This window comes from Stereum hirsutum (genome assembly GCF_000264905.1).
Source record: "Stereum hirsutum FP-91666 SS1 unplaced genomic scaffold STEHIscaffold_26, whole genome shotgun sequence".
NCBI classification, from domain to species: Eukaryota; Fungi; Basidiomycota; class Agaricomycetes; order Russulales; family Stereaceae; genus Stereum; species Stereum hirsutum.
The window spans coordinates 173,676-188,365 of record NW_006763156.1 but is presented as its reverse complement, the minus strand read 5'-3'; the positions used below and the strand labels follow the sequence as shown (position 1 = coordinate 188,365).

Sequence of the window (14,690 nt, the reverse complement as noted above, 5' to 3'; positions counted from 1 at the left end):
AGCCCGCTAACACCATAAAATTGTCAGCTGAAAACCGTTCAGCAGCCAAAGCAATCTACAAAGTACCTCAGAACCAAGGACACGGTTTACTTCAAGTTCGTCATACATATTTTCCAGGCTTGAGCTTGAAGTGGGCTGTCAGTTGCATACACGCGTAGTTATGAAATATAATTGCACGCACTTCCGTACGACGTTGACTTGTCTTTCTTGATGTTGGCGAATGCGGATGAGTTATGGAGTAAGAACGGACCTTGTTGCTGTCGACTAAAGGGTTCTTATAACCATATGATCGTGGCCCTGGTCCGGACTGTGCAAGCACTTGACATGTGTGTAATTAAACTGTACCCGTGCAAACAGTACACCTTCCCGAAGGCCGCGTTTTTGTGGACTGCTACGAATTCTTGATCGGTGATCGGTGAAATAAGGATAGTACAGTAGCGGTCCTGCGATTGATGAAGTACGGACAATGACACTTGAAGACATAGGATCGCTCTAACGACTCTAGTCATTATCAGGTGAAACTGTAATACATGTTGCCAGGCTAGAGGATCATTTCAACTCTTACCGCTGGAGTTGAAAAATATGTTACGATAACAAAGTACACGAATAGCGCAAAGACCAATCACGAACCCCTCGCCTTGTGCTCACCATGATACATTCATGTGGAAGCCATATTTTTGTATACATGCATTAGCGTGCAATCGCCTCTTCATAGCGAATATCACTCGTCCAGCACGAGGTCCATTGATCAGCGTTATTCTTGGTCTTCCACGTTCCTGGTTCTGTCGAATATATTGCTCAATTCTACCATAAGACATTAAAATAACTCTTGGAGTTTTAGAGCGTACGATGAGTCAATGGCCTTGTGGATATAACTATCTTGAACTCGATGTTTGCTAGCGCTTATATTTACCCGGAACAGAATAAGGACATGCTATTTTGGGAAAACATCTCTAAGCGGGAACGAGGCAAGGAGATGAAGAACAATATGAGGCGTGGAGGTAGTGGTACAGACACGAGGTAGATGCCATCGGTCACGTATCTTTATGCGTGTGCGAAAAATATCACAGTATATAGTCATCACATTCCAGAAATCGGACGTGTGCTCCAGCGAATTCTCTAAAGAGACATAATTTCGCGTCATACACCGTGATGGGCGGAGCATGTATATTCTACGCCCCACAGATATCTAGGTAACAGATAGAACTAGAGCATATTCATTACTCCTAGCATCACGCATTGACAATGAGGATGCAACACAGCATTCAGAGTCTCGATATTGCGTGGCACTGCACATGATCCCTACAGTTGTTGTTTCTTGTGGAAGCGAGAACTAGCGTCTGCTACCTAGAAGAATAACGAATACCCTAAGTATATTAACCTCAGAAGGAAGATCTCCGTGGAGGAAATACATCATCTGTGGACACACGCCCTCGTTGGCGCTCAACGTAGGTCTACCCAAGGGAGCATGCACTGCAATCGCTTTGGGACTGTTCGCTCGAGTATATCGAGCGAAGTACCTGAATGTCAAACTCCGCAATGCTGACGCGGTACGCGCCGACTACAGTGACAGTAATTGGGCAGTACTCGCAAATTATCTTAGCACTTTTCGATGCAAATGACTGTAAGGTCAACCGTGAGGTCAAGGGTGAAAAATACACATATGTTTGGCGTGTACGTGTTGTTGTAAAAACAAAACAAACCGCCAGTTTGTTACAGCACTGTCCTTCGCATCCGCATCTGCCTGAGGCCTCTGTCTCCATCTTCACCTTACGCCTGCCGACTCCGTGCCATTACACCGTGGTCACTGCGAGTGAGGATGAACGGCCCTTGCGTTGAACAACCGTCACAAGAATTGAATCCCACTGGGGCACAGGAACGAATGCTTTAGGCCTCTCAGCACGGAGTTCGGTGAATGGCGATGGCTGAGAGATATTGGAAAGGTCGACATAGTCTGTAGAGAGGAAAACCTTGATGAAGCCGATGTCGATGTTTTGACCCTCTCGCAAAAAATATTCGCGAGGCCGCCTGCTGCTTGACCCGTAGCCAATAGGAAGCACGCTGTTTGGTGGGATAGAGAACTCCACATTTTCATTGTCTTTTGCCTTGTTTGGAATGTAGTACTCGGCTAGCACATTGTCGCAACAGGCGATTAACACATAAGAAGCCCGTCAGAGGTAAGTCTATAATTGTCAGATACGAGTAGCTGCTCACCGATACTTAGATCGCTGACGTCGAAGAAAAATACCGCAGCATATAGCGGTATATCACCTTTGTTCCTGATCTCGTATCCGTATCCCTTTTGGTCATCGACAAGGATGTTCAAAGTACCGTCTATAATCAGGTCGGAGCCAACAGAGTTGAGCTCTGATCCTGCTCCTGAAACCACTTCTGTGCACACGAACTCGACGTGGTTCCTGAGCACCGTAGTCTTCGAGGTTCGACGAAGACGGGAGAAGAAATCCGCGGCGCTAGCAATGATGGGGAATACGGCGTCGGAGTCGCAAGGGACAGTTCCGTACATGCGAGTGATTGAGTGAGCGACACAAGCTGCATCAGAAATTCTGAACACGACTCTTTCTCCTTCCACTGCGAGTGAGATGTCCGGAGACTCGTCGATCTTGACAGGAAGGATCCCCCTCTTTCCCATAGCTCGTGACTTGTCCATCTCCTCAATAACCCTGTCATATACTCCGTTAAGGCTAGCATTGCCTCTGATGGCACCCTCAATGGATATTCGTAGATCTGGAGGCTCTCCTATCAATATCTGTAGCGCATATGCCTGTATAGAGAACTCTGGGCTTGAGGAGATTGATTCGGGTTCAAGCTTTGCAGTGAAAGCCGTGGTAGATGCGACGATGAGGACTGCGAGAGGCGGAGAGTCTATTTCTCTAGTCGCGTAGAGATTGAACTTGGCTCCAATGGTTATTCCGGAAGCCTCTCCTGCGCTCAGCTGATATGTTCCTTGAGCGGTCTTGCTTACACGATACAGAATACGTCGAGGAGAGGGTGCCTTTGCGTTGAAAAGCACTCGGTCCGAGTGCTCCCCAATGCATTGCGGACTTTGCCTATGAATACAGAGATAGAACTCAGAAAAAGGCTCATGGGTAGCAAGCACTAGAGTATATGAGCGGGCGGAAAAGTCACGCGTACCCGTATGGAATATGCGGGAGACCTTCTATAAGGTCGATATAAGTGATCTTCTCGGGACTATTTGCTCTCAGAACTCGAAGTAATGCGTCCGTGAAAAATCCACCGCAGGTGGCGGACTCGTGGGATTTTTGCTCTGCTTTGCAGGCTGCCAGAAGGACATATGACGTCGTCCCGGAATTCTCGAATCCAATAGCTTTAGCCTCGGCACGGGAGCCGTCCTTTGCAGCGTTCAGGATGTCTTTGTCCAGTGCAGGAAGTACGATATATTGTTCCCTTTCAATGTTGGTCAAGTCGATGCCCCGTATTCCAATCGAGGGATCCTGGAACCCTCGTGTAGCCGAAGCGGAGTGGCAGCAGTCAAAGATGACGGTCTATGTCCCCCCAAAAAAAGTATCGCAGCGCAGAAGGTTGAGCACAGTAGTGAAAGGCCTCGAGAAGGTATAAGCGTATGCTTACAATATTGTCTCCCTTCGCCTCGGAAAGCTCGTCTAGAAGCCTGGAAATTGTGATGTCTGGGATCCCTTGGCCAGTCAATGAATCCGTCGTGCGAGGGATAAAGTCGCAGGGAAGGAGCATCTGGACCTTGCCGTTCTCGCTGGTCCATCCTGGGGGAGATGATGCAACGGCACCGTGCCCGGCGAAGAAGATTAGAATCGGGTCGCCTCTGCGGATAGCCTTGCATGTGGAAAGATAACGTATGTTTCCGATTATGGCCGAGCGAGTCGCCTGCCAGTTGCGAAGATTGCGAATCCTCGATTCTGGGACAGACATATATTTCTTTAGATATGTTTCCATACTGTCGGCGTCCCTGACTGCACCACGGAGGTTGCATAAACTGGGTGGCGATGCATGTATATAATGGTTGATACCGATGACGAGAGCATATATGCGTGATGGCCGACTGCGTCTGCAGAAATAGATAATTGTGGTCAGTCCAGTCCATACCAGATGCATTCGGGATTTAGCACTCACGTAGGAACTACCTCCTTCGATTCCCTAGCACTCCAGCTTAGGAAAGGTAATCTAATTACCGGTGAATTCAATGCCCACCTTGCATTATCTAAAGGATCGCTACGACTTTGAGACAAGATCAGCTGTGCGTACAGTAGTAGCAAGCTTGATTATACAAGCGCACCCGGAAAAACAGTTCAAAATCTTACGGACGGTCTCGGCCATATGTGTAGGTTGACAGAATGACATAGATAACGAGTAGAAGAATGACTCTCACACGGAATGGTACGCTACGCGGCGGAGAAGGTTGCTTCGCAGTGTAAAAAAACACCACAGCCTTATATGAATGAGCAGCTTTTGTTACCATGAGACTCAGTAAGAAACGACGATCTATGGGACTTACTTCATGGCTAGTGCGTGTTGGCCAAATGAAATGTAAAAATGGCATGGGGTTGACAGATGGCCCAGCGGAGCAACACAAAGTAGCCCTAAGAAGTCTTGTATGACGCGGTATAACGCGCTTCCATGACGCTTTGAGCTTGCACCCCAATGAAACATTTCACAATGTCAGGCGCCTGATGTATAGTAAACAATTGCGTACAGTAGGAGTTGACCTAGAAAAACATTTTATTCCCGAGAGTGAAACCTTCATTGATAAGTAAAACAGTGAATTCGCGGGGTGATAGTAGAATAAGACTCATAAATATAAATTGAGCCCTCAATCGACGACACGCCCCTCGATACCAGTCCTAGGTGCAAATTCAAAATTTACTGTGGTGAGAGCTCCGGGGTGTGAGGCAAGTTTGGGACTCGTATAGATAAGTACCACCCAAACGAGCAGTTTGGAATATCATCCGAGCCGGCGAATTAGGCTCCAACACGACGAGGTAACTCACGTCATCGCGGTGCGAACTGCTGCTCATTTAAGAACTTTGTACTATTGATGTTCGACGAACATCTTCTGAAGCGAAGAACGATATATACATTCCGAGCGACTCGCAATGGCACAACACAGCGTGACTTAGGCACACGAGAACCAAATGCGGGATGCAAGGACCAAACGCGGAGTGCGGGCCCGGATGTAAAGCGGTCTATGCACAACACACGACATACACATTGAAAGCACGCAGTGCTCCAAATTTGTGAGGGGGTATCATCTGATATCATGTACGTGTGTCACTCACCTGGCCATGCTTCCCAGCTCCACGACTACTCGCCCCACCGTCCCTTATCGCTTTGGAATGTGGAACGAAGACAACGAGCACCACGGCCGGGGAACCACTATTTAGCTTGCTCTAAAGGTGTTTCTAAAGTAATTTCTATATATTATATGTGGACTCCCCTTTGGGAAGTACTAAAGAGGAACTTTGGGGACCTCTAAAGGCGGGTCTATGCATTTTCTGTAGAAATGCCGTACAAACGCTAAAGATTGACTTTGGAGGACGCTAAAGGGTGTCGAGCACCTCGGGCTTGCCTTATGTGGCAACCCCGAACCTCTTTAGCATCCTCTAAAGGCAATTCAGAGAATAATCAATGGAATTCACTATAGAGCTCGCTAAAGTTTCTCTTTAGAGAGCGCTAAATTGACATCCATATATGATATTTTGACCAAGGTTTAGATTCCACTTTAGCGGGCTCTAAATAGTGGTTCCTCCGTCGTGCACTGTGGAAGACGGATAGGGTGAAATTCAGCCAAATTTAAGGTGAATTTCATGTTTCACCCAATTTTCGGTGACCGCCGCTAGGCCTGCGGATGACTTCGTTGAAATTCACCCAAACTTTGCAGGGGAGCAACAAGCCTCTTAAAATTCAAAATAAATTCATATAGAAATACGGTAGAGCAAGATCTGTTGTGTGGCTGACTTGTCAACGTCGAAACCGTGCAGCGTGCGGTGAATCGAGACGAAGTACTGCGAAGGACGGTGGCCACAAAGTAGAGCAGAGTGGCGTAGCCTGTGGGGAAGATGACGTCATAGTCGCGTCTTGCCTCAACGAGTTGACTCGCAGATCTCTTTGCTCTCTCTCTACCACCACCACCACCACTTCTGGGTCTTCGTCAACAGCGGACGCGACTTACTTCGCTTTTAGCTGGAATCTACCTAGATCTCTGGCTGCCGCTCACGCTTCATGAGTCTATAGCTTGCTTTGCCGGTCTCTGCTTGATCTCAGCTGTCGAGTCTTGACATCCGCTTGCCTGCTGTCAAGGAACGCGATCCGAACCACTCTTCAGTAATGTTGGGCAATTTTCTGTGGGAGATTTTTGGAGACGTGCATTTGATGGCTATCAGAAAGGTGCAGTCGTCCTTTCACTCCATTCTTTGTTAACTTCACAAACTGTCGAGGTGCCCTGCTCGCCAATCCCATTCCTTCCTTGGTGATCGTGCTTATGATGTCTGCTCCGTTGGTTGTATACTGACTTGACTTCGTGCACTCACAGATTCTTGACAGTTGTCAACTCTCCATAGCCTTTCCGCCACTCCCTCTCTCTTCCTCGGACCACTCAATGGTTATATCCTGCTGTTCAACTTTAACAGAGAAGGGTGAAGTTGCTGAGATAGGGCACAGATAAGGTGTTTCAGTAGTATGTAGGAGTATGTTATGTTTGATGTATTTGTGTACATTACCTACATAATCATTAGTAAATCATCTTTTTCTCGTGTTCCCGGCTCTCTCAGGATTCGAAACAGCGTCACAACATATCAGCAGGGCCTAAGCTGGGAAGCGTGAACCAGCTATCGGACCTCCCAGAGCCAACTGAAGATATGTGGATTTTCACCCGAACTTCGACTGAAATCTTCGGGTGAAAACGAAAACGAACTGGGTGAATTTCACCCAAAAAATTCACCCAAATTTGAGGTGAAGCCGATATCCGTCACCATAGGATTGGGTGAAAATCCCATGTGTATTCGGGTGAAAAATCAAGGTGAAATTCACACAAGGCGTACCCCCCAGTGGAGGGACAAGATACACCTACGTGCCTAGCCTTATGGACCTTACCAAAGAATTTCCCCAGACCAGCCTTTACGGAGATCGTGAGGTCATGCAGGAAATAGCAAGCGGCTAAGGCTTGAGAAGGCTCATTAACATGTGATGAACTCTGTCAATGGGAACCTCTTCAAATCATCGCAGTTTGGTATTTCCAAGAGGTAGACCAGACAGGCATGAGCAATGGTAGCATGTGAGAGCGTTTCGTTGAGATAGAAGTAGGATGGTACAGCACGCTCTCGAATACGTGTCTCTACAAGATATTCTTTGACTGAGGAGCGCGCTAATTCAAGTGTTGTGCCCAGTTTCCAATCATGAGTCAAGGTCACCAGCGTAGAACAGATGCTCAGCACGTCATTGGCCGTGAAGTCCTCGACACGATCGTCCACGACAAAGCGTGCCGGTTCTTCATTTTCGAAGGAGAATACCACGGTCTCTGCGACCTCCGCGACACTCAAGGGTCTGAAGGAAAAGGCCAGCCAAAGCAAGTTATGATTAGCCTCCTCGCGATTGGGTAAGTCATAAATATGCATGAAAATCCGTTCGTAAGTCTCGTCAAGGGTTTTGGGCAGGGCGCACAGAGTACGGCGAAGGGCTCGCGGAGAGACACATTTACGAAGTTCATCGAGCTGGCAGTGGACCCAACGAAACCTTGAAAATGAGGAATGACTAGCATCAATAGTATTCACGACAAACATATGAAATAACAAACGCACATGCCGTTTGCGCCATAGACCAAGGCATTTTCGATCTCGTCTAGCTGAACAGAACTCCACCGTTTGAAGATGGAGTTACTGTTGCGGATTACAGATCTGACGTAGCATCCGATGTCGTCACTGAGTCCCTGCTCCGATCCCAATTTCACGCGAAATTTTGTGGGAACAAGTTGGTCAAGACACTGCCGAATGTTCGACTCGGGGCGTCCAGTTAAAAAGATATGTAGGTCATCACCACCGAACTGATTATTAAGGGCACCAAGTAGGTCTGTGATCATATCTAACTGATCGTCTCCAGCACATTCGTCTAGTGCATCCACGACTATGAACTTGAGCTCAAATATTTTGAGCATCTCGGCAAGTGTGTGTGTCAAGTCGTCGATGGAGAAACCTCTTTCACGCTGGCACTTCCCATGAAGATTAAGAAGAGGTGTAGGGATGACGAGGCATTGACAGAGAAGTTGCCTGAGGACCGAAAGCAGCAGGCTCTCGCAAGTCTGTTTCGCGGGATCACGAAAATTGAAGTAATGGTATGCGAGAGCTGCGGTACCACGAGGCGCAGCTGTGATGCGATAGCGAAGGTCGTCGATGACGGTAGAACTAGATAGTATGCAGAGAATAGACACTCAACGAGTCAGAAGTTCGAGCCAGATGAGATGCACGCTGCACGCACCTGAGAATACTTTTCCCGTATCCCGCTAAGAAGTTTAATGTCTTGTTAGTGAATGCTAATGCTACGAATGCACTTTAATTATGACTCACGTCCACCAGATAACCATAGGAACGATCCTTGTTCGTCTTTCCAAGTCCTAAAAGTGAGGACTCTGTAAACCATGCACCCGTGCCGCGCATACGCTTCTCTCGGGCAGCATTATGATTCCTGGCTACTTCCGGAGCGGACAACCATGATGCAAGTATCGCGCGCTATTGATCATCTGTCAGAGAACCACGTTAACAGTGAACACAGAAATTTCACGGTCCAGCATACCCTCAAAAGGCGTAGCCTGAGCCACGTTACAGACGGAGGTCCGGATCTCCTCCAAGACAGCACGCAATTGTGATGACACATCTGATATTCAGATGAGAACGGAATTAAAACTAATATAAAACAGGCGCGAACTGACCGATACGTCCCAACCTCTCCACAGTGGTGGCGATGTAGACAAGCATCTCCTTCACGATCTGATCAGAGTCCTCTGGATATTGGATCAGTTATACTGTAGATGCCGTATCTCCAGCGATGCCGACCTTTGATGTAGTCAGTGAGCCGACAAAGGATGTCGTTCGTCACCGACAGGGTCGTTGCAGATACCAATCGGTCCTCTCTAGCTGTTAAGCGATCGAGCTTAACGAGGGCCTCTTGAAGGTCACTGTTTCTCCCCACAAGAGACTTGAAAAAACGAACTACTGTACTTTTTCGCGCACAAGTTCGTGTCCCGTGTCCCATGGGTGCCGCGAACGAACTTGTGCCACGGGACAGTCCCACCCCATTGACGTGCACTGAACTTGTAAATGGGACATACCAAAATTTGACGAAAACTTGACGAATATTTGAGAATATATTTTAGGGTCCTAAATTGGCCTCAGGAAGGCCCCCAAGACACAATTTGGCCAGATTTTGCTACTGGGTGAGCTCCCCCACCCAAATGCAGAGAATAAGTGGCTGTTAAGCGGTCACGAAAGGTCGTATCCCTGAAAAAGCGTCCATGTTCACGAACATCGTCCCTTGTCCCGATCTGCTTGCGAACCGGGACACGAACGGATTATGTCATCTCGGCAACGGCCGAGGGGCGGTGGCGCGAACTTGTGCGCGAAAAAGTACAGTATTACTCGTTAGGACACTATGATGAACCTTGTATATATCGGTAATAAACTCACTTGTCCTCCCCTTCCTTGATCAGTTTCGTCGCAAGCCCCAATATAACAAGCAGGTGCGAAAGAGTTTCGACCATGTTATCTTTTACAAGAGGGGTTATTTCGTGCTTTAGATATATGGTACAGCGCTCGAGCATGGCTTGAAGGCTTTGGAATAGATCAATGATCGTATCATAACTGTTCTCGACGCCTTTGGCTGCCTGAAAATCATGTTTGCAACATGAAATATAGTCCATCTCAGGGGAGGATGGTAGATGATAGAGATAGGGACGTACCGCAGTCAAGCCATTGATCGCAGCGAACACCGGCTTTGCGACTGTACCAGACTTGACGCACCATAGGCAGCCGGGCACCTTGTCGATCAGCGTGTATGTACACACAAAGATATAGAGGGCACACACCTGTGACAGTGAGGCTGCCTCACCGGCCGCATCTGCGAACAGCTTGACGACCTCGACGACAGGTTTGACATCGATGACAGTGTACGCCAATGAATCCATGTCGTTTGCACGCTACGGGCCTATCATTGATCCGGTGAGTGGTGCGCATGCATTGTAGGAGCGGTACGAGTAAGACCCTTGCTTACCTTGATGGAGATGGGTATAGATACAGTAGACTTCTTCAATGGGAGATTTGCACATGGATCGGAGCGCCAGGTAGTGAACCCATAGTCGATCAAATATGAGTGACGATCGTCCAAAGGAGAGAAGATGAAGTTGTGTGGCTTGATGTCGCCGTGGATAAGATTCCGAGAGTGTACGTGCTTGACGACATCCAGCTATGACGAATGGACAGGTGATTAGGGCGTAAAGTTATATACTCACACACACACATATATATTACACAAATCCGAATACCGTGAAAGGTGGGCAGTTCGCTGAAATTCTGAACATCCAGAAGCTGCATGGCCAGATACGCAGTAGTTTGATCTTCCCTATGATGGTCTAACAAGTTCGACATTGTCACGAAAGTGTCAAAGGATAAAGAGCTCGAATGACTCACCATGCAGAGCTAAGAGATCACAGGCCTCGTGGCACAGCGGCGGACTGGCTAGACGTGTCCAAAAATAATAAAACAAGGGAAGTCCGTACAAGTTTGTTCACGTTCGGGCGATCCTTGGGAGAGCGGAAGTGTGTGTTGATCCATGCGACTGTCCACAGAGAAAGCAGATGCAGATCAAGATGTGCAGGGAGCAGTCTGGGGTACACGATCGAAATATTGACGTCAAGTCGGATGTCAAAGCCACAAAGAGCGAGACTTCTTCGAAATACGGAGAAAGTGTCGGTCGTAGAAGATACCAAGCGCGAGAATGTCCTGCATACATAGGAGAGACGTAATCGATGTGTGCGTAGGGTGGGTAAAGACGAGAAGATATCCAGCCAGACAAATGCGGTACAAGTCCTTGGAAGTTTCTTGTGATCTTCCGTTAGCTGAGCCCTCCAATGGAGCTCGTGGATCATTTTTTCCTAGGTAGCGCAACACCGATGGGGAACGCTAACGACAGCCAGACTGTAGTCTCAGGAAAGGACGTGGCTCCCCTGTAGATTGACCGCAGCTGATGTTGTGTAAACGACGTAAGGCGCATGCTTCAGCTTATATGAAGAGCAAACAAGCATCAAAAAAGGACAAGCTAAGTGGTGAATACAGGTTCAATGACCATCTGGACGTCGAGGGCGTGTGATAGATGTAGGAGGCAGTTATGCAGGTGCAGGTTCTAACGAAGAGCCAATTTGAAGAAATCAAGCGCGAAGGCATGGATCTTCCCACGGATCACGTGGCGTCGGTGTGTTCCGCTCGCGTTGGTCTCTCTCTGAGTCTCTCTCCCAAGTCTCTCTGCTCCTCCGGTTTATTATCGTTATATGTGACGGTTGCTAATAAGTGATACGGCCTCCTAACTACTCTGCTTCATGTGATCTCGCTCTTCTACATCTTCTCCCAGTCAACTGTACACCGACCCAATCAGTCTGCTGCAGAAAAAGCGGATGAAAACTACCCTCAAATCTACAAACAATCGCTCCCCAGGCTCCTTCCTTGGTCACCAGGAAGACTGCGCTCTGAAATCCATGGGTTGTCGTGCGGTTCTCAGACATCATTTTCTCTCATCTTTCCTCCTCTCCTGTGCATACTCTCTTTTCTGTCCGAAGCTGCCGCGTTCACTCGTGAACCTGATGGGCGAATGGGAGAGCTGTGAATAGAGGCTGTGATACGCTACGTTGTTGACTACAGCTGCGGCGTGCAGGAGGACGAGCACGGTGGCGCAGAATGTCCCGGGGAAGGTGGCTGAGTGCGTCTCTTTTTCTTCTTCTTTTCTCGGCCCCCTTTTTCTTTTCTCTTCTGGCTCGATATAGACTCAATTTGAACGGGTTTGAGTGAGCTGTTTCGAAGGACCTGGCAGGTCTGTGCTCTCGGTGCCTATCTGTACTCTGAAGGCACTCAAGCCTGTATAGGCACTGCCCGTCCACTTTGTACTCCGTACGGATCTCCTCCTTTCACCACATCTATATCCAATCATGTTTTCTTCTTTACATGCTCCGGAGAGCTTGTTCGTGGCCAATGGGATCTAATCAAGTCTCTGTGTACTCCACGGTTTGATATCAGCGTTTGTTTCTGATGCCTGCGTCTCGAACTGTACTTTCTCTATGGTCACAAGTAATTCTGTCCGCACTTCGGGCTCACAGGAATTGTTCATCCGTTAGGTGCTTGATTCTTTGTTGTTTCCTCTGGAACAATCGCTGCGCGCAATCGAAGGGAAAGCGCTCGGAGAAACCTCTCTCGGATTAGCCTCGGATGTGGCACTGGATGTACTCTTGCCCACGACCAAGGAATCGCGCCACCAGGCAGTCTTTGAACGGTGCTCGCGAAGGCTAGTTGTGTCATCTCACTGCGCACTCGAAGGTCACGATGGATTCCTCACATCGCTTGAGACCGTAAGAACGATATCTGTCGTGTAATTCCACCGCGTACTCGAAGGTCACGATGGGTTCCTCGTAATCACTGGAAACCGTTAGAACGATGGCTGATTTAGCTTACTGGTCGCCGGTCAGCTTACTGGTCGCCGGCCAGGCTCGCTCGAAGTTTGTGTCTTGCGCCCGGGATTATGAGATACTGTCGTGTGCACGTATATAAGACGAACGAACTCTGCGCGGGAGCCCCAGTTCGAGTTGACAACTTGTATAGCCATGTTCACTTGCTCGAAGTCCATTGCGTCTCTCTCCGCTCATACTAGCGTTCGCGCGACTCTTGGCCCCCGAATGCGCGGGATGGCTCAGGCTTTGGCCAAGGCTACCCCTGCTCAGAAGAGTGCTGGCGATATCAGCGATGCTTTTGCGTCCTTGTCGTACGTTCCCGTCCGTTATCGACGTCAATTCGTTTAGATCGTAACGCTATATTGCCATGGACACCCCTACAGCGGTCATACTGTTGTTCTCGAGCCACGGTTCGCCCAGCTCAAGAAGCAGCTTTGGAAAGACAATATGCTCCAGTCCTGGCGTGAGGTCCTTGACGAGCTCAAAATCACCACCAAGGAAATCGCCGCCACTGGTCCTGACGTAAGTCCCTGGGGATTCATCTTGTACTTAGGAATTATAACTAACAGACGAGTGTTCCCGCCATTTTGTTGCCCTTGTAGATTATACTAAGAGTGCAGTTCGAGCAGATCAAGAGTGGAAAGGTTGATCCTGAAGTCTTGAAGAGGGTGAGGGCTGTAGGAACGATGATTGTTGAGGGTGCCATATCTGAGGAGGTGTGTCTTTACTACTCTCCGCATATAGGGCCGTTCGCGTACTGACAATATTTTCCTCGTTGATAGGAAGCGCTCAAGTGGAAGGCTGATATCCTTGAGTATGCCAGGGTTAACAAAGATCATGTTCGTGGTACGTCTGTGCCACCTGTCTACCTTCTATCCGATACTGGATTCTCATCTCACCGATTCGTCCCACATAGGCTATCCAGCAGACAATATCCAGGTCTACGAGTTCTATAACTCCAGATCCCAGACGGCCGCGCGTACACACCCCAACGCCATCATTACTCACAAGTGGCTTCTTGCTACTCTGTTGCACGCCAGCGACCCGAAGTCGAAGATTAGTCTGGAGACTCCCATCTCGTACTATGACAGACTGAGGATTAGGCAGCCTGGCGATGCGACGTTCGCTTTGGGACCGCATATAGATGGTAATAGCTTTCTCTTGTAATTCGATTCGATTCACTGACTTACGCTTACTTTCCCTCTGCATAGGCGGAAGTCTTGAGCGTTGGGAAGATCCAGGTAGGTCACGCTCTTCGCTCTCCTCGCCATCACCTTCGCCTTTATCCCCTTCGTCCGATCATCTCACCGTCTACATTGATCAGGCTATCGTTCTTGTTTTGCCTCAATTCTCAATACAAACCCGCTCAACGGTAACTCCTGGCGAGCCCATGACTCTTTCGACGTTTCACCTCGTATCGAGGCGAACTCTGATCTGTATAAGACTAGCTCGGGGCAATGCAGCGTTTATCGGCCGTGGCAGGGTATGTCTTTGTTCTCCCCGCCGTTGTTTTCATTCGTTTGGGCCTCGTTGCTGCCCACGTCAGCGCGAAGTTCGAGACTCCGGCGGGCGCATCTGTCGGCGTGAAGGAGTTGATCGAAGAGGTCAATTCCACTTTGTGAGGTGTCAATGGAGTTCTGCGGGGGCTGAGTGCCAGGCAGGTGTCGGGGGTGTAAAGACGATGGGTGGAGGGTGAAGGGAGTGCGGTACTATCTAAGGGCCTGGATTTGACTCATATTTATATACTTCTAAGTTCGCTGCTTTGTGTAGATTGGGTTTCGTGGACGGAAGCCTACCGATCTATTCAACATCGTGCTGAAGGACTCCTGTTGTACGATACGAATAGAATCGCGTTTCGGAAACATGCTGGGGTGTATTCAAGGAAAGTGCACGCGTAAAAATGGAACACAAATGTCTCGAAAGGCACGAGCTAGCCTATGTCAGGCTCTGAAAATGTCATCGGTAGCATGATGTACTGCACGAC

General features: G+C 48.6%; 3 protein-coding genes across 3 annotated transcripts; 1 reads left to right on the top strand and 2 right to left on the bottom strand.

Moving 5' to 3' along the window:
• Positions 1–1,793: 1,793 nt before the first annotated feature.
• STEHIDRAFT_163672 (uncharacterized protein) lies at positions 1,794–4,329 on the bottom strand (the record flags this gene model as incomplete). The annotated part of the gene is made up of 7 exons (XM_007311379.1): positions 1,794–2,128; positions 2,215–3,068; positions 3,154–3,524; positions 3,610–4,060; positions 4,126–4,149; positions 4,204–4,224; positions 4,289–4,329. The coding sequence occupies 7 exons, from the start codon at positions 4,327–4,329 to the stop codon at positions 1,794–1,796; spliced, it is 2,097 nt and encodes a 698-aa protein (XP_007311441.1).
• Positions 4,330–7,184: 2,855 nt separating this feature from the next.
• On the bottom strand, positions 7,185–10,640 carry STEHIDRAFT_163671 (uncharacterized protein; the record flags this gene model as incomplete). The annotated part of the gene is made up of 13 exons (XM_007311378.1): positions 7,185–7,740; positions 7,806–8,405; positions 8,479–8,503; positions 8,568–8,603; positions 8,660–8,729; positions 8,828–8,874; positions 8,930–9,001; positions 9,054–9,175; positions 9,684–9,880; positions 9,956–10,033; positions 10,082–10,192; positions 10,267–10,458; positions 10,524–10,640. 13 exons carry the CDS (start codon positions 10,638–10,640, stop codon positions 7,185–7,187), a joined length of 2,223 nt encoding a protein of 740 aa, XP_007311440.1.
• Positions 10,641–12,903: 2,263 nt separating this feature from the next.
• On the top strand, positions 12,904–14,565 carry STEHIDRAFT_126484 (uncharacterized protein). Its single transcript, XM_007311377.1, has 7 exons — positions 12,904–13,017; positions 13,090–13,228; positions 13,309–13,422; positions 13,489–13,552; positions 13,623–13,853; positions 13,918–13,947; positions 14,031–14,565. The coding sequence occupies exons 1-7, from the start codon at positions 12,941–12,943 to the stop codon at positions 14,291–14,293; spliced, it is 918 nt and encodes a 305-aa protein (XP_007311439.1). The 5' UTR covers positions 12,904–12,940; the 3' UTR covers positions 14,294–14,565.
• Positions 14,566–14,690: the final 125 nt, after the last annotated feature.

Coding starts and splice junctions, on each gene's coding strand:
- STEHIDRAFT_126484 (XM_007311377.1), top strand. CDS start 12,941: ATGGCTCAGGCTTTGGCCAAGGCTACCCCTGCTCAGAAGAGTGCTGGC. Junction 13,018..13,089: donor GATGCTTTTGCGTCCTTGTC/GTACGTTCCCGT, acceptor ACACCCCTACAG/CGGTCATACTGTTGTTCTCG. Junction 13,229..13,308: donor TCGCCGCCACTGGTCCTGAC/GTAAGTCCCTGG, acceptor TTGCCCTTGTAG/ATTATACTAAGAGTGCAGTT.